This window comes from Excalfactoria chinensis, chromosome 24 (genome assembly GCF_039878825.1).
Source record: "Excalfactoria chinensis isolate bCotChi1 chromosome 24, bCotChi1.hap2, whole genome shotgun sequence".
Lineage (NCBI taxonomy): Eukaryota > Metazoa > Chordata > Aves > Galliformes > Phasianidae > Excalfactoria > Excalfactoria chinensis.
Window position 1 is genome coordinate 2184472 of NC_092848.1, and position 27289 is coordinate 2211760.

The 27289-nt window shown below is 55.5% G+C and overlaps 1 protein-coding gene across 2 annotated transcripts; it reads right to left on the reverse strand.

Annotated features, from left to right (window-relative positions):
• On the reverse strand, positions 1 to 27289 carry KCNH6 (potassium voltage-gated channel subfamily H member 6). Of its 2 annotated transcripts, XM_072356584.1 has the most exons (14): positions 27122 to 27289; positions 24431 to 24661; positions 17895 to 18050; positions 12071 to 12282; positions 8156 to 8584; positions 7081 to 7480; positions 6643 to 6842; positions 4798 to 5050; positions 4133 to 4326; positions 3826 to 3925; positions 3298 to 3585; positions 2730 to 2910; positions 1697 to 1895; positions 1 to 1344 (listed from the first exon to the last, which is right to left on the reverse strand). In XM_072356584.1, exons 1-14 carry the CDS (start codon positions 27195 to 27197, stop codon positions 1057 to 1059), a joined length of 3207 nt encoding a protein of 1068 aa, XP_072212685.1. In that variant the 5' UTR covers positions 27198 to 27289; the 3' UTR covers positions 1 to 1056. The 2 variants fall into 2 exon arrangements, with proteins under 2 accessions (XP_072212685.1, XP_072212686.1); XM_072356585.1 differs by lacking the exons at positions 17895 to 18050; positions 24431 to 24661; positions 27122 to 27289 and adding an exon at positions 13589 to 13673 and having other exon boundaries at positions 946 to 1344.

The window sequence follows — 27289 nt, forward strand, 5'->3', positions numbered from 1 at the left end:
GGTGCCAAAAACATCTTTATTAGCAAAGTGTACACTAAAACTCCAGAGAAAGAGATGCTCACAGTTTTACTACTCTCAAAGGGAGCTCAATATGTTACTTGAGCAGGCGGCCTAGGACGGTCACAGCATCTAACCGAATGGCAAGGCAGCAGTGCTAAGTGGGCTTCTCCTACAGGATGCTGCGGGAGTCTGCCAGGGAAAAGGCTGAGGAGGAGGAAGCATCTATCAAACCTTTATCAAAACAGAGAAGCTGGGAGGAAGGACTGGACGTGAAGTGTCTGGGACTTTGAAGCTTTTCGGGATTGTGCTTTTGTGTTTTGTGCTTTACGTCCAGGTCGATGACCGGTCAGGTTCATATAGGGATCTGTGGGATGTGTGTTGGGGTTTGCAAGGTGGAGTTGGCCTTGCTGAAGAAGTCAGTGCCCTAGGAGTCGTGCTGAAGCATGCTGAAGTGGTAGGGGTTGTTGGCCCTTAGTGTCTCTGTGGCCATCAGGTAGGACAGGGAGAGCTTCTGTCCTTGTCCTGGGCTTCCCACCTGCAGCTCTCCCCAGTACTGCACTGTGGAGCTCTCCTCCTCCAGTGAATACTCCTTCATACTGCCCACGGGCTCTACTGGGCAAGGCCCAGTACCAACACAATGGTCCCTGCTCCAAAGAGCCGACAGCAAAATGGCCTTGCAGCTGGAAGCTGTGCGATCGCTCCCCTCTGGATGCTGTGGCTCACTGGGCTTGTGCTGTTCTCGAGAGGAAGCCTCGGCAAGGAAGAGGTGGTGGGTGCTGTTTGGCCTAGCCAGCCTGTTGGTGGCCGTCAGAAAGAACTGCTCTGGGTTCACTAGAATGTGCAAATTAAATCTACTCTATGGGAACCGCTGGAAAAATGTTGATCTTGGAAACCAGCCACGCTATGCTTCCTTTCATGGTGGCAGAAGACAGTTACAAATTATACCCCTGAGCCAATGGCATTGTCCACTGTCTTACCCCTGCAGTCAAAATCAACATCAACTGACCGAGCTCACAGTTGAGGTTCCTCTTGACTTGCTTTGCAGCCCCCACGTCTCTAACTTCCAGGAAGCACCGGGTCGGAGAGGTGTCTCTGAATGTCCTGGTGCTCGGAAGATGCCTCCAAGTGCTCAGGGAGGGAAGGGAAACGAGAGCCCCGCAAGAGTCCCTGGGTGTTTGGTGCCCTTTGGTGGGGAGGCTCCGGGTTCAGGAGAGGTGGGGAGTGATGCTCCTGCTCAGAGTACACCGTCATGGTTTCATCAGATGCCACGGTGAGGTGCATCCCACTCGACAAGGAGTCCCTGGATTTCAAGTGGAACTTTTCTACCTCCGTGTAGCTTGGGCTCTGGTAGGAAAGGAGGAACCATAGTTGGGTTATGACAAAAGCAAAACAAAGCAGGCAAGCACTCTTCTCACCCCATCGGTCCCCCAAATGTTATTTTTTTTGCTTGGAAAGCCTCAGAGCAGAGGAATCCATCCCTCTCCCTACTGACTGGGCAACCTGTACCCACAAATCAATGATGCACTGGGCAGAAGCATCTCCAGGCAGACCTCCTGCTTTGAGACCACTGGGCTCTGCCTGGACCCAAAGGAACTTAGCTGTGCTTTACACGCAGGGAGGCTGGAGAGGACCACTGGCCCTCAGCTGGAGGCAATAGGAAGCCCAGAAGGCGTTAAGCCATGAGGAATGTCCTTACCTGCCCTGGGGCCATCCGCTGCTCATCCTCCAGGGGTGCACAGGGGGTGAGCGGCTCCAGGCTCCGTGGGACAATGCCATACATGGCCAGGTTGTGAGAGGATGGTGAAATGGGGCTGTATGCGGGCGGCACTTGGGACAGCTGGCGCTGCAGGAGCTGGAGGATTATATTAATGTCTGATGACATCCTGGACTCCAGCCTGGGGACAGAGCAGCTTGGTGTTAGCACAGTGCATCCTGCAAGAGCCAGACCCTGGGCAGGAGGAGGTGTTGACTTGGCTGCCTGGGGATGATGCTGGTTTGCCTGGTGCTGCCTCTCTCCTGCCACACTCAGCCTTTCCCTGCCTCATTTTTTACATTGCCAAACCAAGATCCAGAGCAGGGAACTGAGCAAAGTTAAAACTACTTTGGAAGTGGGGAAAATACAATGGTTAGTTTTAAGCTGGACCAGTTCTTCAGGCTGACAGATGGGAGCAAGATGGGCTGGTGCCAGCCTTTCTGAACTCTATAATAGAAGAAAATGTAAAAATGAAGAAGTGCCTTCCTTCTGCCTTGTCCAAACCTTGGGGGAAATAAGCAGCTCTGGCACAAGTGGGCTTGGCCCTCATTGAAGGTAATAGCTCTGGCAGCACTGAGTGGGTGGGAGATCTGGGGCTGGCAGCTTGGTGAGATACCAAAACACACACATGGGTATGATAGTGAAATAAGCTTAACACCTGCAGCACCATGGATGGGAGCGCCATCTATTTGTGTAGGTGCTGCCTGGGGCCTTTAAACCTGTGTCTCTGGTGCAGGCTCTTCCTTTGTATTCAAAAAGAACAGCAGATGCCAGGGCTGGTAGGACAGCAGAGATGAGATGGACGACTGCAGTGAGACATGCAGTTTGAGGAGCTGCTGCATTTGCAAAGCACTCCCATCTCCTCCCCAAGGGCTGTGGTGTCCCAGGGGGTCTGGAGATGGAATCTGCTGCACACAAAACCTGATGCAACCACCCCTGCAGAGCAGAAGGTGATGACCGAGACCCCCCTGCCTACCTGCTGAGCTGGGCCTGCAGGAGCTCCAGCCTGGACTCGATCTGCCCTGGTCTGTAGTCGCTGTGCAGGGGGATGTCCCGTGAGCTGTGCACCAAGGAGACATGCTGCAGAGGCTCTGGGTGATGGTTTGGCCTTTGATCCTCCCAGAAGGTGAACATATTGGGGATATCCAGGGGGGTGGCTGGAAGAAGAGGAGACCCCTCAGCACCTTGCAGCCCCCATGCTGCTGATTCTCCAAGGTCCATCACCCAATATGCTCATGGAAAGCCACCACCCTGACACACATGGGAGAGTCCATCACCCTAGCACCCATGGGCAGTGCATCACACTGGTACCCAACACACCTATGAGTCCCCTGGGAGAAATCCAAAGAGGTCCCCAGGGATGAGGTGAAAACCCAGGGCATTGGAGGCACAGAGCAAACACTGTTGTGGACAAAAGGCAGTAAAGACCATTGACTAGGATCATGATTCCCTTCAAATCTGTGAGTTGTTTAGCTCTGTCCAAGCTGAGGCCACTATGCTCAAGCATCCCTCAGCCCCATCCTCCCAACTGCAGATGTCAGTACCTGCATAGGACTGGCTGCTCTCCGCTGCCTGCTTGCTGACCTCCGTGCCACTGGCGCTGGCGGTGACAAGGCTGAGTGCTGGCAGGGCAAAGTCATCCTTTTTGGATAGGGGGAAGGGCTCAGCTTTTGTGGGGCTGCCAGGCTTGGCCTCATCATCACTGGTCTGGGAACAGGGGGTGGTGCTGCTGCCCATGTCATCCCACTGGTCCTTACTCGGCGGATCCTGCGGGTTGGTGAGCTCCGAGTAGGTGTGATACTGCTCTGCATCAGAGGTGCCCGTGTCTGGGTCTGTGGGGCAGCACAACAGGTTAATTGGGGAACAGCACACATGACAAAATCAGTCCACATTCCCTGAAAGGTACTGGAACATCCCAAGGACAGAGGCACTGCTTTGGGATGCCTACCAGAGCAGTGATTGAATGCTAATCCCGCTCCCTAACTCTGCTGATGCTTTAGTTTGCAGAGCTGGCATGATGCTGGGAATGGTGTGGGATGGTGAGGAGGTGAGGCAAGCAGGAGAGGACTCACCGGGCTTGTTGGGCTGACAAAGGGAGTGCTTGCGTCGGCGCACACGCCGGTAGGTGCAGTCATACTCCTCACTGAGCGGTGTGCGGGGAACACTATCTGCCTGAGGGACAAAGGAACTGGTCAGCAAGGCAAGGGTTCCCATGGGAATCTATAAACTCATGGACTGGGCTGGGAAATGTGGCTGTCAATCCATTCATCACCAAATGGAGTGAGGAGCACAGGTTGGCATCCTCACTTCAGCTCTCCCACTTGCCAAATGTGAGGCACTGACCGCATCCACCCCTGGGACAATGCTGGCATCACTCACATCTCGCAGGTTGAAAGTGATCTCTAAGTTGCTCCAGAAGTTGTCAGAGAAGGCTGGGTACATGTCCAAGACCTCCAGCAGATCTTCTCGTTGTATCTTGTGCAAGTCGCAGTAGGTCAAGGCCCTCACATCAGCATTTGACTTCCCTGGACGGGCATAGAGACTGATGGGCTCCCCAAAGATGTCGTTCTTGCCTGCACAAAGGGACAGCTTGTTAGGGATAGGAGGGGGCCCATCCCAACTCCACTAGACCAAGAGCCTTTACATGGGGGCTCATGGGCAAGTGGATGCCCAAAAACCCTGATGGTGGAATGACGGATTTCACCACTAAAGCCATTGCAGGTGGGGAGACTGAGCAGAGCAATGGGTCATCAGTGGCCACTGGGATCTGCTGAGCCATGCCCTACTATCTTCAGTCCTTTGGGATCTTTCCCCAACATATAAAGAGAATCTTCCATCCCATGTCCACTGGTATGGTGACCAGTGAGATGATCAAGAACAAACAACCTTAATTTCTCCAGGACTCGAAGAAGTCCATCCCCCTTCACCTGCCTCCCTCCATCCACTGTTCACCACCCTTTATCTAGCACTCTGTGTCCATTTCCCATTGCCCTTCATCCATCACCCTTCACCCCTTGCCCTCCCAGAAGGAAGGACTTTTCCACCTAAGATGGCAACCACAATGTCTTCCTTGAGGATCTCAATGGAGCCCCGGGAGATGAAGTAGAGGGTAGTGAGGACATCCCCGTAGTGCACCAGGGTGTCTCCAGGTGGTGCGTGGGTCGTCTTGAACTTCATGGCCAGGGCACGCAGGCAGCCTTTGCTGGCTCCTCGGAAAGCCTTGCAGTTCTGCAGCAGCGTGCGGTTGAGGTGGAGGCAGATATCTGCCTGCAGGCAGTCAGGGAAGCCCTTCAACACCTGTGGAGAGCAAGGGAGGGATGTGGTCACACCACTGTCCCCAGGATACCACAGTCCTGGCTACCTCGAGGCACAGGCAGGATGGGTGGCATGTGGGACAGCGTGTTGCAGCCAAATAGGGAGCCCAAAGCCCAAGAAGCTGAATTCAAAAGCTGATCTTCCCATGGTGGATTGCTGCTTGCCTGTACCTGGCTTGTCACCACATGTGACCAGGGATGAGAGCACTCCCGAGCAATAAATAATAATGATAACCAGATCAGTCTATTTATACCCACTGGTGGCGTATCCCCTTTCATCTTTCCACCCACTAATCTCAGCTGAATGAGAGTGCAAATCGGTAACGAGGTGCTGTCCTAATTAAACAACACCTGCCTGAATGCCAAGAAGCAGTGCAGGCCAGTTGTGCGCAGCAACAGCTAAATATACCCAAGGCAAACACCTCTCCTTGAACAAATGCTGAACCTGAAGGTGAGATCAAGGTAAAATTTACATCACGGGACAGCCTGGCAGGGGCTGGTGAGTACAGCTTGCTCTCAGTTCCATCACAATTGCATGCACTGGCAGTGCTGCACAGCCCCCTTCATTTCCCTGCTGGGAAATTGGGGGCGAATGCATCGATTGGGATGTGGCATGATTGATCAGGCTGTGTTGTGTCTTAGCAGCATCCAGCAGGAACTGGTGTGAACAGCAGCACGTCCAAGCTGCAGGCTTAGCTCAGCACAGGGGATTTGTGACCTGGGTTTGCACTGAGCCAGAACCTGTGCTTGGCAGAATGCCGTGGCTTTGCTTCTTGTTTTTGCCACTGGTGTCCAGCTCAGGGTATCTCCTCTGTAGGCAAAGGGTGGCCCAAGCTCTTCCAGCAGAAATATCCCCAGTGCTACCCAGTTTATTGAGGCAGCAGGAGCTGAATTCACACAAATGTTGTGCTCACCCCTCTCTGCCTTGCAGCTGGCCAAGGCAGCACATTTGTGCCTGGGACACCAAGGCCATGAGCTCAGCCCTGTTTCCCAGTGCCACTCTGGGCTCCAAACCCCTTGGTGGTGCCTCATTTCTGTCCAACCCTCCCCGCTAGGCTCAGAGCCACTGTGCCTCTCCAGTGCTGCTCCCCCATTGATCCCCTCTTTGCTAACGAACAGCTGCCTCTCCAGGCTCTAATTAAAATGGATCGAGGTTTATTTAAATGCCCTCCTTTCCCTGATGCTGAGAGCGGGATGCACTTTGCTTAGCAACCGGCAGCGTGGAGAGGAGCTGGATCGATCCCGGCTCCGTGGCTCTGCGGCACCAGCAGACACTGTCCCAAAAGAGCCTGGAGCTGATGGGGCTCTGAGCTCCTCACCAGCACCAACACTGCTCTGCAGCCAAGAAATACTCATGGTCCCAAGAAACAGCTGGAGGGATGGAGAGATGAGGGGGAGAGGGAGAAAAGGGGAAAATAGGGGAGAACAGGCTGATAGACTCTCTTCAACCTCCCAGATCTTGTCCTCTCCATCCTGGTCAAAAGGGCAGACACATTTGGGTGGACCCAAAGGTGGACTCTGTAACTTTAGGACAAGGTTCTGCACAAATGTGGGGCCTCCCTGCATGACACTCACTGCGTTCATGTCGATGCCGTTGGTGTAGGACCAGGCGTGCTGGAAATACTCCTCCAGGCGCTGGCGCAGCGGGTTTGGGATCTGATGGAAGCGGATGAACTCCTTCACCCGCAGCATCTGTGTGTGGTAGCGAGCTGTGCCCGAGTAGAGGCGCTGGATGATGGCAGAGACGTTGCCAAAGATGCTGGCATACATCAGAGCTACAACAAGAAAAAAGGATTCAGAGGGATGTGGGGAGATACATGTCCAACCACCGCGGACCTACAAACAGTGGACCTGGAAGCAGCAGGTTTCCAAAACCTGTATTTCTATTTATCTCCTCATCTATTTGTCTGTGCAGAAGAGGCACAGATGGAGGGAGATCTACTCCTAAATCCCCACGTGTGACAGCCTGCTGTCCCACAGCTGCCCCTCCAACCTCCAGGGCCAGGCACTCACAGCCGATGAGCATGACGCAGATGGAGAAGATCTTCTCAGAGTTGGTGTTGGGTGAGACGTTGCCAAAACCCACACTGGTGAGGCTGCTGAAGGTGAAGTAGAGGGCAGTGACGTATTTATCCTTAATGGATGGCCCGGAGGAGAGGTCGCTGTCATTGTAGCGCTTGCCGATCTGGTCACCCAGGTTGTCCAGCCAGCCGATCTTGTGCTCCATGTAGGGCCGCTCCACGTTGCCGATGGCATACCAGATGCATGCCAGCCAGTGGGCAATGAGGGCAAAGGTGCACATGAGCAGGAAGAGCACAGCTGCTCCATATTCAGAATAGCGGTCCAACTTGCGGGCCACACGGACCAGGCGCAGCAGCCGGGCAGTCTTCAGGAGACCAATGAGGGTGGTGGTCTGCAGGGAGAGGAGAGAAACCTCAGGGACCAGTTTGGGATAAAAAGCACTTCTAGAGCGTGCATCACCTTGTCCCGGGAGTGACACTGAAATAGGCCAGATGTATCATGTCACAAAGTGAGTGGTTTCCCTCCACTGACTGTAAAGGAAATGAGCCCTGGGACTACAGGTGAACAAATGGGAGGAGGCAAGGCCAATCCCATGTTTCCTGACAAGTCCTCACCTTGCATTGCTCCAAAAAATGTCACCCCATCCCACAGGCTCTGAGATGAGGTGGAACCTCCAAATACCACAGTAACAACAGGCCCATTCCATTGCCTACATTTTGAGTCTGGCTGGAAACATAACCCAAAATCCATCCTTGCAGACAGTGTAGGTCAGTCCCTACAATGAGCTCCCAGCCTTCTCTGCTGGGTCAGCCCCAGGCTGTCTCCTCTGTAAGGGGAGTGAGTCCAATCGGACACTATCTTAACACACATAGTAAGATCTGTATGGCTATCTGGGCCTTTGGAAACAAGAATCCAGATCCCACCTGCTTAATAAAAACCTATAATAGCTTTCTTGCCCACCCCTATGACCAACCATCCCTCCCTTTGCAGGTAGTCATCCTCTGCTTGCATTAACCCACGCATATTCCCCTCTTTCTCCCCATCCCTTCTTGAGTCCTCTCCTGACCTCATCAGAGCCGGAGCGGAAGATGAGCAGGTCAAAGGGGATGGCAGCCACCATGTCAATGAGGAACCAGCCCTTGAAGTAGTGGATGGCAATCTTGCCCGGGTGGCTCACCACCTCGTCGTTGATGTTGACGTAGGTGGTGCGGAAGTTGATGACAATGTCCACGATGAACATGATGTCCACGATGAGGTCGATGATGTTGAGTGGGTCGCAGGAGTAGCTGCAGTTCCAGTGCTTCTCCTCCACCTGCTCCTCATTGAGCAGGAAGGCAGCTGAGTAGGGGGTGAAGACGGCCGTGTAGATGACCAGCAGCAGGATGAGCCAATCCCACACGGCCTTGAAGGGACTGTAGTGCAGGATGGTCCATCGGTGGATGCGTGGTGCCTGGAGCTTGTACTCGGGGAGGACATCAGCCCCCAAAGAAAGCACCTGCCAGGAGATGGGCATGAGACAGATGTGGAGAGCAGAGCTTGGACAAGGCTAGGAGACACACGAGGGGCTCCCATGTGCCAGTGGGGCAGCATAGAGCATACAGTGGGTTTTCTACAACCACTTCGGTTGCCCACATCTGTGTCTATCCAGGAGGCTGCAGCACAGGTGAGTCCCCACATGTTCCAGCTCCCCCTATCCAGGACCACCTTTCCCAGCCATTGCGGGGACACAAGGCAAGATGCTGAGAACTGGGAGGGCTGGGGCTTTCTGCTTTGGATGATGAAAGATGGTGGCATAAAGAGGATTATTTGGAACCAGGTCCTCCCTGCCTGTCCCTGCCATTCCATGCTCCTGACTGTTCCCATGGTGCCAGCCACCTGTGTCACCAATGGAGGAGGATGGAAAGGCATCCCTGCATGGATCCCCAAGAAAAATGGGTGTGAGGAGGAAGAAGGACCTATGCATGTCTCACAACCCACCAGGAGCCCCATGTGCCCTGAGGCCATGATGATGGGCACTGCCACAACTCTGGCAACATCTCCAGAAGAAAGGCTTGACCCCTCCTGCACCAACACTTATCTCCTTCAAGGCTTCAAGGACTACCTACAGTTCCCACTACTGGAACCCAATGCATCATCCCACCATGAGCAGCATCTCCTCTATCCCACAACCCCTGGGAAAAACCCAGCTCCTACCTTCCTGCGGCTTGCCCGTCGCCCCAGGTGGCAGCTGACTCTCCGTGAAGCCCGGCTGTCCCCCATGGGGGTCCCCAGCCCCATGCGCCCAAGCAGCGACCGGCACGGCTGGCGCAGGATCGGGGCCGCGGCATCACCCGCGTAGGCACGCACGCGCTCAGCCGGGCGGGTGGGAGGCATGCGGCTGCAAAGGGCATTTGGGAGCCCAGCGTGGATTAATCAAACCCAATCAATGCCCCCGTGGGGATGAGAGCGCCAATGGGGCTGAGGGAGCCGCCGACGTCGCTGGCGGACGGAGAGGGAGGGATAGGAAAAAGTGACTGAAATGCAATCGTTGTGGCAGGGAATTAATCGCCGCGTGGGTCTGGGGAGCGGTTCTGGCAGGGACAAAGTGATGCTGCTAAATGCATGGCCCCCAAACGGAGGCGTGTCCTGTGGGTGTGAGATGGGGCTCCTACACCTTGTGTCTGGGAATTGCAGCAGTGCTCCCAACCTTGGAGCTGAATCTGCCATCCTGCCTGGCTGGGGGCAAAGTCCCAGATGTAAGCATCTGGAATCTTTGTGCTCCCTGTGCCTGCTGTGCATCCTGCTGCTGGCACCCTGATCCTGAAGCTGGAGCAGGAGTGGGTCAAGCCTTGCTGTTTTCCAAGCAAGAATCAGTAAAAAAAAACCCAAAAACAACCACAAAGATTTGAGGCAGATAAGGGAAAGAAACAACCACTAAAAGAGCATCTAAGGCAAACCAGAGGCAGGGATTGCTTGCAGCATTATCCCAGCGGGCTGCAGGTGATGCCTCTCTGTGCTTTGGGGACTCAGTGGGTGGCAGCACAAAGTGCCCCCATGGGGACTCAGGCAGCTGCCTCTTCCCTTGTCCCTGTTCCCCTGCACTTACTGCAGCCACAGGTTCATGGTGTGGGCTGCTGGCTGAGCGAGATGGCCACGAGAGGGAGGAGAAGGAAGAGGGAGAAGGGAGTGTGGGGACCGTGGGCTGTGGGTAATGGAGGAGGGGGCCCCGATCACCGTGGCTGACCCAGCTCACTGCTGGTACTCGGTGGGGCTCAGGACACAACTGCTAAACCCTCTTCCTCTTATCTTTGCTCCATGATGGGAATGGGAAGGGGGACATAGTGCTGAAGGAGTACATGCCAGCCCTTCCTCCCCCTTGCTGTGCCCAGATCAGCCACTGTCTGCCTCTCCTTGCCGCCAGCCAGTATTTTTAGACGCCGCGTCTTGCTGCTGTCTCTGCCTCACTGTGAATTATTTAGTGGCCAGGAAGATGGAGCTGTGGCTTTGTGGGAGGCACAGGGGACACTGGGGTGAGGATGGGCAGGAGGACCCCCCCCCCTCTTGGGGCCACGGGGAGATGCAATGGGGAAGAGATATCCATCCCATCCCATCCCATCCCATCCAATCCCATCCCATCCTATCCCATCCAATCCCATCCCATCTCCCGTCTGAAGATGGGTGAAGGGAAGATTGACCTTTTTGGGTGCTGCATGGCTGCACCACAGGACCCTGTGCCCGCCTGCAGCCACAACCCGTCAGCTCTGATCCCATCACCCTGCTGCCAGCTAATGACCCTGCATCGAGCAGCAGCCAGTGCTGCTGTGCCAGTATCATCCCAGCACTGCCTGGTGTGTGGGTGTCCCACAGGGTGGGGACATGGAGGCCACTTGCTGCCTGCTGTGAGATTTTGGACTGATCCTTGAGATCAAAAGGTTTGGGGCTGAATGGGTCAAGCTGGGAGGGAACAAGCCTAAAAACTGTTCTGTGCTATTTGGGGAGAGCCTGTCCACCATGCATGGAGGGTAGAAGGGTTTGCTGCAGCCAAGATGAGGAGCTCCTGAGATCAAAGTCCTGCAGAGCACCTGGCTCTGATGGAGGTAGCTGCCAAACCTAGAGGTTTTTTCTGGGCTCAGATGGCTGCATTTTCATTAAATTTGCACCTAGCAATGACAGGAGGTGCTCCTAAATATACCTTGTATATCATGGCTCTCCCATGCCTCAGTTTCTCCACTGGTAGGAGCTTCCAACTAGAACTGTGGGATGCAGTAAAGCCTTCCACATACACCGTTATGCTTCTCTCCCTGCTCACATCCTGGCCTGGCATCTCCCTCGGACTTTAAATCCTCAAGCTGCATCAAAGTCATTATTTTCCAACAGCGATTTAAAAAACATTTCCTTTCCTATGCTTAGAAGGAGGGAAAGTGGCTGTGGGCAATGTCCTCTCTCTGCTCCCAGGTCTTGGGCACCATGGTAGGTGATAATCAGGATCAGTCCTCACTGCTTTGCCAGGGTCACCAGGAAGCTTAGTCCCCATGGGGCAGAGCAGCGCCCCCTGCATCCCTCTGCAGTGACAGCTCAGCGCCACACGTGTTGGTGACAGTGCAGAGCCACGTGTGTCCAGTTGGGTGACAGTGCAGTGCCACCTGCTGTCTCCCAGGGGATCGAGTGGCCCTTGGTGTGGCCACTTGCTCTCCCAGGGTGGGATCCCCACTGAGTGCACTGTGGGACCCTGGGGGCACCTAAGACATGTGTGTGTCCCCTTTATAGCTACTATCACCCCACCAGCAGTTCATACCCATGTCCCCCCAACCACAAATTACCCATCAATACCGATTTGGGAAAAAAATATTACAACCATTTGGAGGAAGGGACAGAAATTAAATGCTGGGATGGTGGCATTTCCTAACCACCCTCTCCTCCAAAACCCTCCGGTGTGGCTCTGATTTGCATCCTGCTGGCAGTACCAGCATTGTTGCCTTGGTGGCATCTCACCACCACGTACCTGTGTGACCTTCTCGGTGACGTTCTGCGTGCGCTCCGTCACTTTGTGGGGTGCAATGATCTCAATCTCCGTGGTGGAGCCCGAGCGGTGCTTCTCCAGGTTGAACTCCACAAAGTTGAGTGTGAACTGGGGGATCTGGCTGATGGTGCGGTACTTCATAAGGTCCGAGTCTGAGGTGGAGTTTGGAGGGTTGGGTTTCACGTGGGAAGCCTCTGAAATAGGATGGAGAGGTGCGTTGAGGAGGGTGGAGAGAGCAGGAAGTGACCTGCAGAGCCCTATCCCTATTTCTGCACCTAATTTATGGTGCAGGATGATCATATGGTGCTATCAGATGGTACCAACCAGGTCATAATTCTTCAGGGTGGTTTCTGATATAGGATGTCCAACCCAAGACACCCAAGAGGGGGCTGCTTTCAGACACATCACCCATTTTCTCACCATTAAACCTCCTTCAAGGGGCTCAGAGCAGATGCCCAAATACAGAGGCACCCGATGAGCTTTGCTACCTCTGAAGAATATGGTGGGTTAGGAAGTGGTCCCAGTGAGACCCACCAGGGAAAGATGCACAAAAGCAGTTGAAGTGGGAGGTGGGTCTCCTTGTGCATACTCAAGCATGACCAGCACAGTTCATGAGCTGTGCCTGGGTTCTTGGCCACCCAATGGAACCAGGAGGTTGTTGTCCCCACCAAGATATATCCACACCCTCAGGCTCCAGGCATCTTGCCCAAAGAAGAGCTGCACTGGAGCTGGTTACAGGGCTGCATCCCATCCAGTTTTTCTCCCTGTATCACCACCAGCCTGTGGTCTGGCTTTTGGTGATGTGTAATGGGCACATGCCCACACATGGGGGCTCAGAAGCATCCCCAAGTACCTTAACCAGTGTGTCTCACCCCCTCTAACTCCTATGGGCAGGGCTGGGTTATTTTTTCAGTTTTCTATCCCTTGTACTGACATTGACCCAAGAGATGCAATGGGCAGGAGGTGTCTGAAGACATTGGGAAGGTGCCCAATGTGCCACCCTTCTCCTCCCTTCCGCTCAGACCCTTCTCTCCCTCTACATTGCGTCCCTACCCAAGGGTCCGTAACTTGGGTCTATTGGAGGATCACAACCCCCCACCCCATTTTCTCCAGCCAAACACCACACACTGATCCTTCTCCATCCCCACTTATTTAGGCTTCTCTTGACTGACCTCTACCTTATGTATATCATTATGTCTACAAGAACAAGAGGACGGCACTGAGATGCCTTCATTTAGGATGGCCACACACGACCTCACGCGGCCTCGCAACGCACGCACAACACCACGAGTGGCTCTACCCAACAATCAGAATCTGCCTACATGGGAAAGCGCATTGAGAGCAGTGGATTAGAGGTGAAAAACCCCAATTTATCTCAATTTTGAAGAGGAAAAAACAGTGCAGGGTAAGAGACCTCCCCCCCCAAAGATGTGCCGGTGGCCCCTGGGGCCATCGCTCCCCATTGCAGTAGGACCGAAAACTCCAGGGTTTTTCCCCTACCTGAGTTTGCCCTCCTTTCCCTGAATTTTCTCTGGAACTCAGACCTCGCAGCCTCAAAGTTGTCCAAGGAGGAGACCCTGCGGAGGCTGTGGAAGCTGCCCCCAGGGCGAGACCGAATGAAACCCCAGGCAGAGTATGACCCTCGAGGGCCCAACGAGGGAGGCTCTTGTTTCGGGATCGGGTGTTGTAGGGTGGGATCGGCCTCCAGGCTCGGCCTCCTCTCCTTTTCCAGGAGGGATTCGGTCTCTGACTGCACACAGTTCTCCTTGGGCGATGTCTTCAAGTCCCTCAAAATCAGGGAGTCACCACCAGGCTTTAAGACAGCCGGGAGAAAGCGTTTTATTAGAAGGAGTCCTTGCGTGCTGGGGGAAGGAGGGAGCTGGGGAGGTAAGAGGAGGGCAGGGGCTGGGACGTGCTGCGGTTCCCCAGTTCAGCTCCAGCTTGGATCAGAACCGAGGCTGCTTTGCGGCGGGGGTGACCGAGCCCTCGGGGACATGGCAGCTCCGGTGGCCCTGGGGAGGCTGCAAGGCGTAGCTGCACAGCTGGGGCGAAGCCAGAGCAAGAAGAGAAGGGGATGCCTTAGGGATGGGTTTGCTGCTCATGACCCTAAATGACCCTAAATTCCACCTCTGGGATTTCACCTTCTGCTTTGCCCTGTCCAGAGCTCAGGTCACCATGGAGTGTGGGTGCCTGGGGTCCTGAGCTGCTGCCTGTGGGAAATGATGTGCTCTGCACCAGGAAGCACCGGAGATGGAATCACAGCAAATCATAGAAGCACTCAGGTTGGAAAAGACCTTCAAGATTATCAAAGTCCAACCACCAACCTCACCTACCAAGTCCTGTCACCAAACCATGCTCCTACTGCACCCCTTGGCCATTGCAAAACAATTTTCTTCATAGAATGACAGAATGGTTCCCACAGGAGCTTACAGCCATTAACAACTGCAGTGGGTGCACAGAACCACTGCCTTCCAGGGCAGAAACATGGGGAGGTTAGGGGGCTTACACCCAAACCAGCAATACCCACAGGAGGGACTGGGACTTTGTGTTCATGCCCAGGGCTGACTGCAGCATTTCCCACCATCCCCAGTTGCTGTAGTGAAGGTTTTATTTAGGAGGTGGTGCCCGGAGGGACTGGCTGTCCCTGATCCTGCTGGGCTGTCCCCACTTGGAACAGACTCCACTGAAGCAGAGCATCTTCCATGCATGTACACCTGAAATGCAGCAGTGCAGCTTCGACACAGGAGTAGCCCAATGAGGGTGTAGAATCAACACACCCAGAGCATCTGCCAAAGCTACAGATGCCTTCAACCCACCATAAGCACACCAGCACCTTTCACCTTATCCAAGCTGTAATGTGGGGAAGCAGCTGGATGCAGGATACACCCGGCACAGCAACAGCCTTGTGCCTGGGGATGCCTCAGCAGAGCAAAAGCCTCCTGCCACAAGCCCTGTGCTTTCAGAAAACACCACACCTCTGCCCAGAGGTTCCTCGAGCACTTCTGACAACCAAGAAGACACAGAGAAAGCAAACTCTAAAGAGACTCCATCGATATTTACCAATCTCATCACGTTAGCAATGACAGCATCACCTCCTTTTGCTGGAGGGTTGAGAAGCCAAAGCTGCACAGGCTGCTCCCAGCCAGGAAGATGCTGGGAAATGTGCCATTTTGAGGATTTTCCCTGCAAGCTCTGCCAGCCGTGCTCCCTGCTCACACCACACCGTCTCCAACAGCTCCGAGGAGGGGATACGTCCCCTGATCTGCACCATCCCAACACTGTGGAGCCAGCCCTTCCTCCCAGCTCCGGCAGCGGTGCCAGCCAGCTCGGCACATCTCCTGCATCCCATGCCACCGAAGCAGTGCCACCGGGGCCGGTGCTGCCCAGTGCCGGACCCCCACCGCCGGGTACGGCCCAAGAGCCACAGCAGCAGAGGAGGAGCGGGGTGGGGAGAGCGAGGAAGAGCTGGGACCTAGCCTGAGGCTGAGATCAGACAAAGGCTGCGGTTACCTTTCCATAGTCAATGGCTACTCCATCAAACTCACTGGTGGGCAGAGAATTCCGCTGGGCTTTGAGTCGCCGGAGGGACGGGAGACTAAACTTCAACCTCCTACCTTCACCTTGTTAAAAAGAAAAACACAGACAAAACACAAGAGACACACATGTAACCTAGCTGCATGGATGGCTGCAGTGGGGCGGGTTGAGATGGTGGCAGGGGGATGGGTGGTGGAGGATTTGGGGTGGTTGTAGGTGATGCTTGCTTTTCCCGCAGCGCTGAGTGCTCTGAGCCAGCAGAATGCAGGGCTGGGCTGCAGGGACCCCTGCCACCATGAGTGCACAATAGGAAAGGTGCAGAGCATCTCTAAGCTGGTTAAAGCTGCTTAGGGGATTTGGACCTGGAGGAAATCGAGCCTCTAAATCTCCTTGGTGGGACTTGGGCAGGGGGGGGGGGAACATCAAACTGAAATAAAGTATTAGAAAACATAGCTCTAGTGATTTGGTGCCGGACCAAAGTGTTCCTTGAGGGGTAGAGCATCACCACATTGAATCCTGGAGCTGGGGTGGGGACTGCAGGGAGCAGCAAAAGGAGGAGAGAGGTTGGAAGGGGTTGGAATTGGAGCGCTCAGAGAGGGACTCGATGTCCCCCACTGTGTGATGCCCCAAACAAAACCGCTCGACCTCTTCTGCCCTGGGCTGTGGAGGGGACCATGAGCAGCAGCAACGTGCTTGTGACCTGACCAGAGCCTTCCACAGGTGAAGCCCAGCAGCAGAGCCAGGAGCTGGACTGATCCCAAGGCTTGGGCCAGCATGGCTTCAACCTACATGAACAATTCAGCAGCCTAAATGAACCATTTGGAGAAGCCTCTGGCTGGCTTCCCTACATCTCACTGCTCCATCAGCGGCAATGTTCTTGGTGGCACAGGGACGGGATGTGGGATGCAACAAGAGCTTCAGAAAAGCAACATCTTCTGGGAAAGAGCAGCATATTGTGGAGCTGACTGTTGTTGGCAGAATTTGCCTCCCCTCACTTATCCCAATACACCGCCGAGCAGCTCAGCGTCAGAAAACCCATGCAAGAGAGCGCTCCAGGCTGGCACCGGCCTTTCCAAGCACAGCTCCGTGGGGATGCACAGGGAATCATTTGCTGCCATTGCTATTCAGGCACCTTCTGCAACCAAACATACACCTCAGGGTATGTTCGATGGAACGCGACTGCATCATATGTCGAGAGCATATGAAAGCTGAGGGGCTGCAAGGCAACTCCAGTGCCGGTGGTAAGGATGTCCTCAGCAGTTCATGCATGGGAGCAATGCACCAAAAAAACATAAACCTCATCCCTTCACAGAGCAACACCCACACGGGATATCCGTACGCACACAACGCATCGCTCTGTAAGTCCCACGTGCTGAGGATGCACCAAACCCGAACCCGCACACAGCATCTGCACTGCACCCACTGCTGCACACGCAGACGCCTTCATGGCACCGGGCTGTGCACATGCACCAAGTGAATACAACAAAACACATCACAGCCCCAATGCAACAGCCCCCATTTAGTCCCTGGTGGCCCTGCTGTGGTGTGGCTGCTTTACTCTGCCCTTGTGTGTCCCCAAGCCTCCCAGCAGTGACCCACACCCCATGCTGTGTTTGCATGGAGATAGGGGTAAGATCATTTGCCTGCTTAAAATATAGGTGGTGGGAGCAGTGGAATGTACAGCAGGAGGGTATTTGGGTGCTACATCCCTCCTTCCCATGGTCAGCTTCAACATCTGCACCTTTTGGTACCCACATTCCCTGCAGAGTCACCACTGCTCTCTCTTTGCTTCCCCAAAACAGGGATTGGGTTTTCTACTGTCCCCAACAGTCCCACAAAGCCCCAGAGGAACTTGGGTTGGAGAGGAGCTGAGACATCCCAGCACAACCATCCTTGTGCAATGACATCCCCACAGCACAGCCCCACTGTTGGTGACACCAAATACCCCCCAGCCACCCCATCACCTCCACATCAGGCTCCTCTTCCACGCCAGCACCCTCTGCCCCAGCCCCAGTGCTCAGGAGGGCTCCAAAACCACCCAGCATCAAACAGCAAAAGGCTGGCAGAGGCAAGGGCTTAAAACTGTGCCCAGGGTTGGGTGTGGGGCATGAAAGCCTTTGAAAACCTATTTCAGGTGCATCACTTCCCTGATCCCATAGAGCTCTGGCTGTGCAGAAATGCAGCCCTCTGAGGATGCCAGCCTCCTACCCAGTGTCCCCATTGCTCATGACCCTCATGTCCTCATTGTCCCCATTGTCCCAGTGGCACCCACCTGCACGCCAGCTCTGCGACAGGCGGTGGTGCAGGCTGCGGCCGGAGCTCTTGGCGATGAGCTGGGCCAGGTCCTCAAAGTTGAGGATGAACATGATGACGACACCGTCTTCGTTCTTCACCGGCACCACATCCACCAGGCACCGGAAACACGAGGCTGTCATGGAGAGAAGAAGCTCAGGTTGGGGCACAGAGGCCCACAAAGCTTTGGTGGAAGGTTCTTTTTGAATGGGTTCAACTCCCATTGGGTGCACCCAGTGCATGCAGCGGAGGGTGCGCAAAGCTCTGTCTCCTGCTGCAGCCCCATTCCCATGGGTTGCATTCTGCCTCTTATTTTTTATATCCCAGACAGTCATTTATATTAATGTACTTTAGACTAGCAATTACAGAGTGGGTAATTAAGAACTCCAAAAGTTTCCAGGTACCTGTTCAACCTCATTAAACACTGTAATCAAGTCGCTGCTAATTGCCCTGCAATCAGTAAGCAGTTTGGGGGCTGCGTTTGGCTGCCTCTTGTCTGTGGGCAATGGGTGGCACCATGGGGAAACTGGGGCACAGAGATGGGCACAGGGCACTGTGAGGAGGGGGCTGCAGGAGGACCCCAGGGCACCCTCAGGGAATGGGGCTGTGCAGGATGCACAGCTCGGCTCCATGCTCCTGCCTGAGCTGCAGCCAGATGCCATCAAGCAGCAGGGGGACCCCAAAACCCCCACAGCCCCTTCCCCAGGCAGCAATAGGAAGGTGTAGGGGTGTTCTCCCACTCTTGCAAGCTTCATTCCAATGGAAAACCCTCCAACAGCCGCTCCCCAGAGTGCAATCAATACAGAGCCCTTCCTTCAGCTGCCTCCTGTTGTGTTGGCACTGACCACATCCCCATAGCCAAATCCCCCTGAGAATCCCCCCCAAAACCTTCTAGAAGCACCAGGACAACGAGGTACCACAGAGCCCCAGCACCACCCAGTGCCAGCATCACACCCTTACCCTGCCAACAGCATTCGGGGTGATTTGAGCCATTGCATCAACCCCTGCAAAAACACCCCACTCTTTCCTCCACCCGCGGTGATTAACGGAGCCGGGGGATTAGCAGGGCCAGCAGCATGGGGATACATGGCCATGCATGGGTCCTTGCTGAGTGTAATTTTAAAGAGCTCAGGGCCTCCCGTAATCAGGAGCAGATGGCCGGCATCGGGCAACTTCCAAATCTGCCCTGACGTCAGCGACACACACACACACACACACACACACACACACACAAGAAGGGGAAAGAAATGGATACGGTGCAATCCGTTTAAAGGGCCCCACAGCTGGGATTTTTCCTCCCTTCCTTCATTTCATCGTTGTGCACCACGCGGAGGGGGAAATCCACTTAAAAGCAGGAGGTGGGGAGGAGCAGGGGGTCATTTGGGAGGGACACCGTGCCCAGTGAGGATGGAGAGGAGCCCTTGTCCCCTCCTTTTGTGGGTGTTTGTATGGAGTCTGAAAGGTGAATGGGCAGTGCCCAGTGCCCAGGTGTCCTGCATGGTGCTACAGCAGTGGTATGGCTTGGCAGGAGGATGCAGTGCCAACCCTGGGGTGCTGCAGCTCTGCTGTGCGGTGCTTTCTCCTTTGCTGTGTTACAATGTAAGTTTTGTTGTTTTTTTTTTCCCCCTGCAGTTGATATTGAAGCATCACCAACATCCCAAGGATCAAAAACCTGGCAGCCATCAATTCTGTGCTTTCCCCTGCAAGGCCATCCTGATCCTGCTCCGGGCTCATGTGATCTGCCCCACTGCATCCCTTCACTGCTTCCCTTTTCTCTGCTGAGCTCCTCCGTTTTGCTGGGAGGAGACAGACCCTGAGCCATGGCTGGCATGGGAAGGGTTAAACCCAGGCTGACATGGAACAGCTGAAAACTGGGGATGTGAAGAGCAGCTGGGCCATGGCTGGGGCTGGGGTTGGGGCTTGAAGACAGCTGAAGCCTGGTGCAATCCCACAAACTGGTGTTGGCACTGGGGGAATCACCCCAGCTGGGTTGGGATCCATCCTGGGAGCTTGGTGACTGGCTGGGACCTGGACAAGGGATGGAGGCAATGGGAGGACAGGGTGTTGGGGATGGAGAGGACAGCACAGCGTGTTCCCTGAGATAGAGCCGGATCCTCACGGATTTGGGGTCTTTGGGCACTGGGGATGTGGGGTACCACGCATCCCACACCCCAGCCCTGCTGCAGCGCCTGGTGTGGGTGGGCTGAGTCCTTGGCCCCAAGCTGCTGTCCCTGTTCCTCGATCGCCTGTCTCCATCCATCTGCCTGTCTCTTCCCTTCAGCTGTTCGGCTAATCTGTCTCCATCCGTCTAATTTTATCTAGCTGCCAAATGATCTCCTGAAGGAGTCCTGGGGGCATTCACAACCTGCCTGCACCTTGCCCTGCTCCATGAGTGGGATGGGAATGGGACCAAGGGCTCCTGCTGGGCTGGGACAATGAATGCTGGCCTTTGGTTTTCCACTGGAATTTATTTTCCCTTCTCCAGCACAGGTTCTTGGGATTCTCCTTTAAAGTGTTAAGTGAACTCTCAGCAGTCGCTGTGCTGGAAAACAAGGATTTACCCACTGTCTGTTAATGAGGATGCTGCTTTGGAGCACCTCAACCTCCAAGTCCTGATGGATTTCTATGGGTTCATTCCCCAAACCCCTGTGCTGGGATTGAACCTCTCTTTACCAAACATCACCCCAGCATTCAAAGCTTAGGGGTTGGAGGCTTTGTGCTTCCCAACCCATGCTGTCTCCTGACCTTGATAAAAGCACTTAATAACATTAAAAATGTCATTGGGGGAGCCCTCCCTCCCCAGCCCTCTTATCCTCTGCAGCCACCAGTGGTTAATGCATTTGTCTGTATCATTGGTATTAAACTAATCAACGGGACATGGGGGTTTCCGAGAGCTGGACACAAAACAGTATTGTTATAAATATTAAAAAAGAGAGCTATTAATCTGCCTTGGGAGCTCTGAGTCCCTCCCTCCCCCAGCCAGCAGATTTAATCTGCAGGGTCTCATGGCAGAGTGGCTAAATCTATAGTGGCATTATATAACGGAGCAGAGGAGAGGGGTTGGAAGGGCATGGAGGGGATGGGGATGGAGATGGAGATGGGGAAGGGGATGGGAATGGAGATGGGAATGGGGAAGGGGATGGGGATGGGAATGGAGATGGGGATGGGGATGGAGATGGGGATGGGGATGGAGACAGGGAAGGGGATGGGGATGGAGATGGGGATGGGGATGGAGACAGGGAAGGGGATGGGGATGGAGATGGGGATAGGATGGGGATGAAGCCATCCCAACACCTGGGATGTGCAGGAGGGCTGAGCCTTGCTCCTACCCAGGGATAAATTAGCTTTAGGAAACTCAAAGAGTGGCACAACCCCGAGGGTGGTGGGGATGCTCTGGGTCCATCTCTCTGTTCATGGGACATCTGCTCCAATGAGCTGCAGAGGTGGAATTTGTGTCCCTTCCAGATCTGAACCCTGACTGTGCTGTCCCCAAGCAGAGCTGGAGGAGCTGTGCCAAAGAGGGACGTGGCCAGCTCTCCAAGGCAGCAGTATTTGTCATCGGGGTTGGGGATGCTTATACATCCCCATATGGAGTTGGGTTACGGTGGCTGTCCCCTTACTGAGGTCACAGCTCAGAGCTGCTGAGAGCGACCCTTAAAGAAACACAACACAAGCAGCCCTGGCATGGCCAAAAACCCACACATTTTGGTAAAAGCAAATGGATAGGGCTGTGGTTTGCTGTGCTGCCCCAAGAGGGAGGTCCCCCTTTGCTCCATGCCACGGGGACACAACACCTACAGTGACACCCCATAGCTATGCCTGCCTGGCCACCAGCCACACGGGGAGCTGCAGGGCACCTCAGTGGGGACACCGTGTCCCCAGGGAAATCCTGGCTGTGGCACAGTGCAGGGGCTCCACTGTCTGATCCCGACCCCTAAACCCACAGGGACTGCCACAAATGGTGCTTGAGGGGATGAGCCCTGGGCTCTGGCCACAGTGACTGTGGGGACAGGGCTGGCAGGGCTGTTAGCAGGTGGCTGTCCCAGCAGCTGTCTTGTCCCCACGTCTCCCCTTCCATATTCATAAGCATCCACACAGATTAACAGCGCAGTGTTTGGTGCCAGCTGCTGCCTCTCCGGCTGTGTCATGTCACTGTGCCCAGCACTTGTGGCCACCGGCCCTGCAAGGGGAACCCTGGGGGCTCCCACACCCCTCCCTGATCCCTCAGAGCCAGATTAGCCCCAGCCATGGTGGGGACCTGACAATCTGTGGGGCTGATCCTGATCCCTTTGGTTTGAGCACCCCTGGGCAGCATCCTGAATGGAAATGAACTTGGGGCCAAGCTGCTGGTGTTGGCCAAAGCCTCATAGCCTGCAGCTGGACTCTGCCCTCCACTGTTTTGGGTCTGCTGTGGTGGGGAGGGTCTTGCCTTCCCCTACCAGCACTTAATGTCTCCATCCCACCTTTCATCATTAGCAGCACATTAATGGCAGTGTGGGTGTCCTGGAGCAGAGTGGGCAGTGCTGTTGTCCCCAGGGATGCACTGGCACACACCAAAGCAACACCCCAAAGCAACACCCCATATGGCAACCTATCTGTGCGGGGGCACCCTGACCCCCTCCATGCATCCATCCCCCTGTGGGCCCCCCATCCCCTCCATCCATCCCTCCCTAGCACTGCTGGGGGGAGGTTGGGGGGAGCCGTGGCAGGCAGCTTTGGGGGATAACATCATCTCTGGCAATCACAAAAGCCAGGAAACAACCACACGAGCTGCAGAGCCCGGAGTACCGCAGTAATAAACAGCAGGTCGAGCCTGGAGATTGGTGCCGCCGTGCTGAAAAGGAGGACGGGCGGTTCGGAGCCTCCGCGGTCTAATTAAGCAGCAGCTCCCTGTAATGTGAAGGCCTTTTCTTTGCCGATAAGACCCATTTATAATGGGCTGAGCGGGCGCAGGCTGAGTGCTGGGGGGAGACAATTGGAAAGCATATTGCTGGTGGGGTTTTAAAAATAGCCACGAAGGGCTTTCTTCCGAGCTTTGTTGTGTGTGGGTTTTTTTTTTTTTCTTTTTTCTTTTTACCCCTTTTTATTTTATATTTTTCTTAATAAAAAAAACGAAAAACTACACAGAGAGAGAGAGAGAGAAGAAAAGAAAGCAGCTCTGAGCGTTTCCTATGGCCTTAGGGAAGAGCAGCAGAGCGGTGAGCATCCCACGTCGGAGCACTCTGAGCAGGGGAGGATGGAGCTGGATTGTGCTGCCAGTGGGGGATGGATGCAACGCGGTCCCAAATCCTTTAGGAAGCTGCCAGCTGAAGCCACAGGGCCAGGATCACCCCCACTTATTGGGTGCCGGTGGGAAGGGGATGCTGCTTGCATCTGCTGGGGCTGCTTTCTTGCCCTGAGCTTCAGGTCCTGTCCTCATCACAGCTGCGCGTTGGCTGCATGGAGCAGCAGGGGACGGCGTGTGCCCTCTCCCCCATGCTGGGCTCCAGCCAGCCCTCTCCAGCCTGCAGCCCCACCAGGAGATAGGGGCTGGCATTTGGGCCAGGACAGCAGGATCCCTGCCCAGAGACAGGGCGTGGGCCAGCAGCCTGGACCCTGCTGTGTGTTCCCTTCCCTGCGCTTTCTCCTCCATCCCCTGTGCTCTGAGCTGACAGCAGCAAGGTGCAGCCCCTTTCCCAAGCCTACCTCCAGCAACGCAATCTGACGTGATGGAGAAGTGCCACAGGTTGAAGAAAAGGGAAATACTTCGCATTTTTTACCTCAAACAAGCAGCTGATCTCCTGAATCCCCCTTCCCTGCCAGCCTTGGCCACTGCTGTTTGGCAACGTCAAGCACTAAATATTTATTTAACTTGCTGCAGTATTAGAACTAATCACTAGTATTTTCCATCAAAGCTTCATTTTCATCTTAGTGTAATTCCATCTGTGCACGCACAGCCACATCCTGCTCGATGCCTGCCCGTGGATGGCTCTGGGCTGGAGCTAACAATCTCACCTCATCGCAGAGCACAGATTGGGGGATCACATCTACAGATCCTCCATGGCATCCCATGGGATCCTCAGTCATGGCACGGGGATGTTGTGAGCACTCCCATCACTCTCGATCACCACCCCATTCCCAAATTGGCTCTTTCTCTTGCTTAAGGTCCCAGCACCCAAATCATGGCACAGATGGATCCATCCTGCTGGGAGCCGCCACAGGGTCACCCTGCTCCCACCCTTGGGGGGGCAAAGCCCTGGGTGCAATCCCAGTGCCCCGGTGCCAGCAGAACCCCTTCCCCAAAGTCAGACAGCCAACAGAAGAGAACTGTGGATGCCTCATTCCTTCAGTGCCGGGTTGGGTGGGATGCTGGGCAAGCTCCTCCAGAAGGAGCTGTACCTGTGCATGGGAAGGGGCTGTATTTAAGTTCCCTTCAAACCCAAACCACTCTACGCTTCATTTTCCAGCTGAGATGGGTGACCACCCACCCCACCTCCCACCTCCTCTTGGTTGAGGTGCACCAGCAGCATCCCTTACTGTCTTTGCGGTAGTAGAGGATCTCCAGCTTGCACTCCTCGGAGCCCAGCAGCGCCTGCGTCAGCTGTGCAATGGAGCTCTTGGTGGTGTCGGGGCCGGTGAGGAAGTCACAGGTGCAGGGCCGCTGCATCACCTCGACACGTGAGTAACCAAACATCTCACAGAAGCCGTCGTTGCAGTAGATGATGGCGCAGTTCTCCATCTGAGCGTTGGCGATCAGGAACTTGCGGTCTGCGGGGACAAGGGAGAGCGTGGGGCTGAGGTGGGGGGGCACACAGGGGTATCTGATCTGTGGGTGGGACTTTTGGTGCCCATTTGTTGTGTGGTACCCCAGGGCTGGTGCTGGGCTCCCCATTGGGAGGTGTGGGAGGATCCTCAGAGGAGGGTCCTTGCTAAAATGACAAACTGCACAGACTCGAATCTCCTCCTTTTGCTTGCACATAAGGACTCACTGCTGTCTAATGCATGGGAAATCCACCTCTGCCAGGCATGGGGAAGAGCAACGGAGCCCATCTCAACCCAAGAGCTCATCAGGGACCTGAGACATCTCAGGCACTTCCCACCCTGCTCAGTTCTGACTCAAGTCAGGCAAGAGGTGAGAGGAGGCGTGAGCTCGGCTTCTGCGGGAAGCCAGGCTGAAACCTGCCACACTAATGATTCTCCAAATGTTTTATGGGATAATTGTGCCTTCGGGCTGAAGCTGAAACCCAGACCCTGCTGAGCTGCGTGGCCCGTGTGCTGCAGAAGTCTGGGGCTCAGGTGGAGGAAGGGGGGACACTGAGGCAGGGAGTGGCGCTTCCTCATTGCTGGGCTGGAGACAGACTTGTGTCATGCTGTGGGGTCTCATAGAGATGCTGTGCCTGTGGTGCCAAGCCTGGATAGAGCCCTTTTCCTTCAGGAGATCCTGATCTGAGATTCCTTTTTTTTTCCTTTATTATTATTATTATTAGTGTTCTTTATGATCAGGATGTGCTGGGCACCAGGACGGGTTGTGCTGGGATGTAGCAGTGGAGGGGCTGTGGATGCTGATGTGAAGGGCTGAGCACCCCCCCCCAGCCTTTGGCACTCTCCTGGGCCAAAGCCGGCAGCAGCTCAGCTCAGAGGGTCCCTTTGGAGGCTGCCTCACAGCCCAGACCCCAATTAATCTCCTGGATTACCCAGGAATGGCATCTGTGCTCCAGAGCCCTGTGCTGAGCACCAGCTTTGCTCCAACATGGAGAAATGGCTGCAGGGTGGGGAATGGGGGCCCCCCCAGCACATCAGGGCTCTCTTTAATGTCACCTTGGGGTCCTTGGAGCAGTGGGGCTACCAGCATGACAGTGTTCTGTGTCAGCCCCTTAATGGGGGCTCCCATCCCTGGCGTCCCCCCCCCCCCCCCCCAAACATAACAGCCATGTGTTAGTATGGGCATTTTCACTGCAAACAGTACCGGGTGGTCCCAAATCCCAATGTGAGGGTGGGGCAGGGATGCCAAACCCCACTTTTGGGTCACAAGCATCTCCCCTTATGAGCTGTGTTTGGGTCGTGATGGCACAGGACAGGATTTACGGCACAGGGGATGTGCCCAAGGCTGGTGTGGGGATGAGCAATGAGACAACCAGCTCTCCTAGTGGGGGTTTCAGCCCCAGATTTGCTTTCTGCCCCGACCACATCTGTGGGTTTGCCCATGCAATTGTGCATGGCTGGGAGGGGTGCACCGTGCTCTGCAGCAACCAGCACTGTTGGACCCACGGGCAGGGATGGGTGATGTGATGGGGGCTCAGCTGGGTGCCCCCAACACCTGTTCCACCTGCAGGGCAGCACGGGGGTGTATTTTGGAGGGCCCTGGCTGCTTCCCTGCTGGCACAGCTCACTGTGTGCCCCTGCTGCCCCGCAGCCGCCTCTCCCCAGCAGGGACTGATAGGAACCAGGCACAGTTTTTCTCGCTTCCCTTCCTCGGGGTCACGTCACTCACTGCCAGAGCAGCAGCGCAGATCCCCGCCTGCCCAGGCGGCAAACTGGGACGGAAGGGACAAAGTGCTGAGTGTCGGGGTGCTGGGGGGTGTGCAACCCCAAAACCCCACTGCAGAATGTAGGGGGGCCGCGTGGGGACCCGCTCACTTGCCCCCAGCTGCATAGGGACAAACGCACAGGGACAACCCCCCCCGCCCCCCCCCCCCAAGCAACCCCCAGCGCTCCCCGATGCGCACGAACTCTTTGCTCTGCTTCACACGCAAACCAGCCCCCAAAAATTCATATAAAGGGATTACTCTGAGCAACAGCAAATGGCAACGTCTCACCAGGGACGGCCGCCGAGGAGCAGCTCAGAGTTGAAGGCAAACAGCAGCCATCCGGGCTGCGCTGTACCGGGGGGAGCCCCCTCCGTACCGCCCCAGGACCCCCCCCCAACCCGCTCTCCCCGCGGTGCCCCCATCCCGCAGACCGGGACCGCTCGTCCCCTCGCGCCGCTCAGTCTATAAATACCGCGGGGACAGTGCGTGGCTGTTGCCCCCCTCCCCCCCCCCCCACCTTTCCACACCCCCCTTCTCCGGGGAGGTCACAGAGGAGCCTTCATTCTCCCGGGGACACCCGGTCCGAAGTTTGGGGACCGCGAGAGGAAGGGGGGGGGGGGGGGGCGAGCGGCACCGGGAGCGGCACCGGGTGCGGGGAGAGGGGAGCCGGGGTGGGGGGGGGGGGGGGTGCGCTACTCACTTTGCCCTTCAAATTTGCGGATGATGGTATCCAGGTAGGTGTTCTGGGGGGCCACATGGCCCCGGCGCACCGGCATCGCCCCGACGCGCTCCGATAGCGGCGGAACTCCCCTCGGGGGCGGCCCGGCACCGCACGGCCCGGCACGGCGCGGCCCCGCTCCGCCTCACC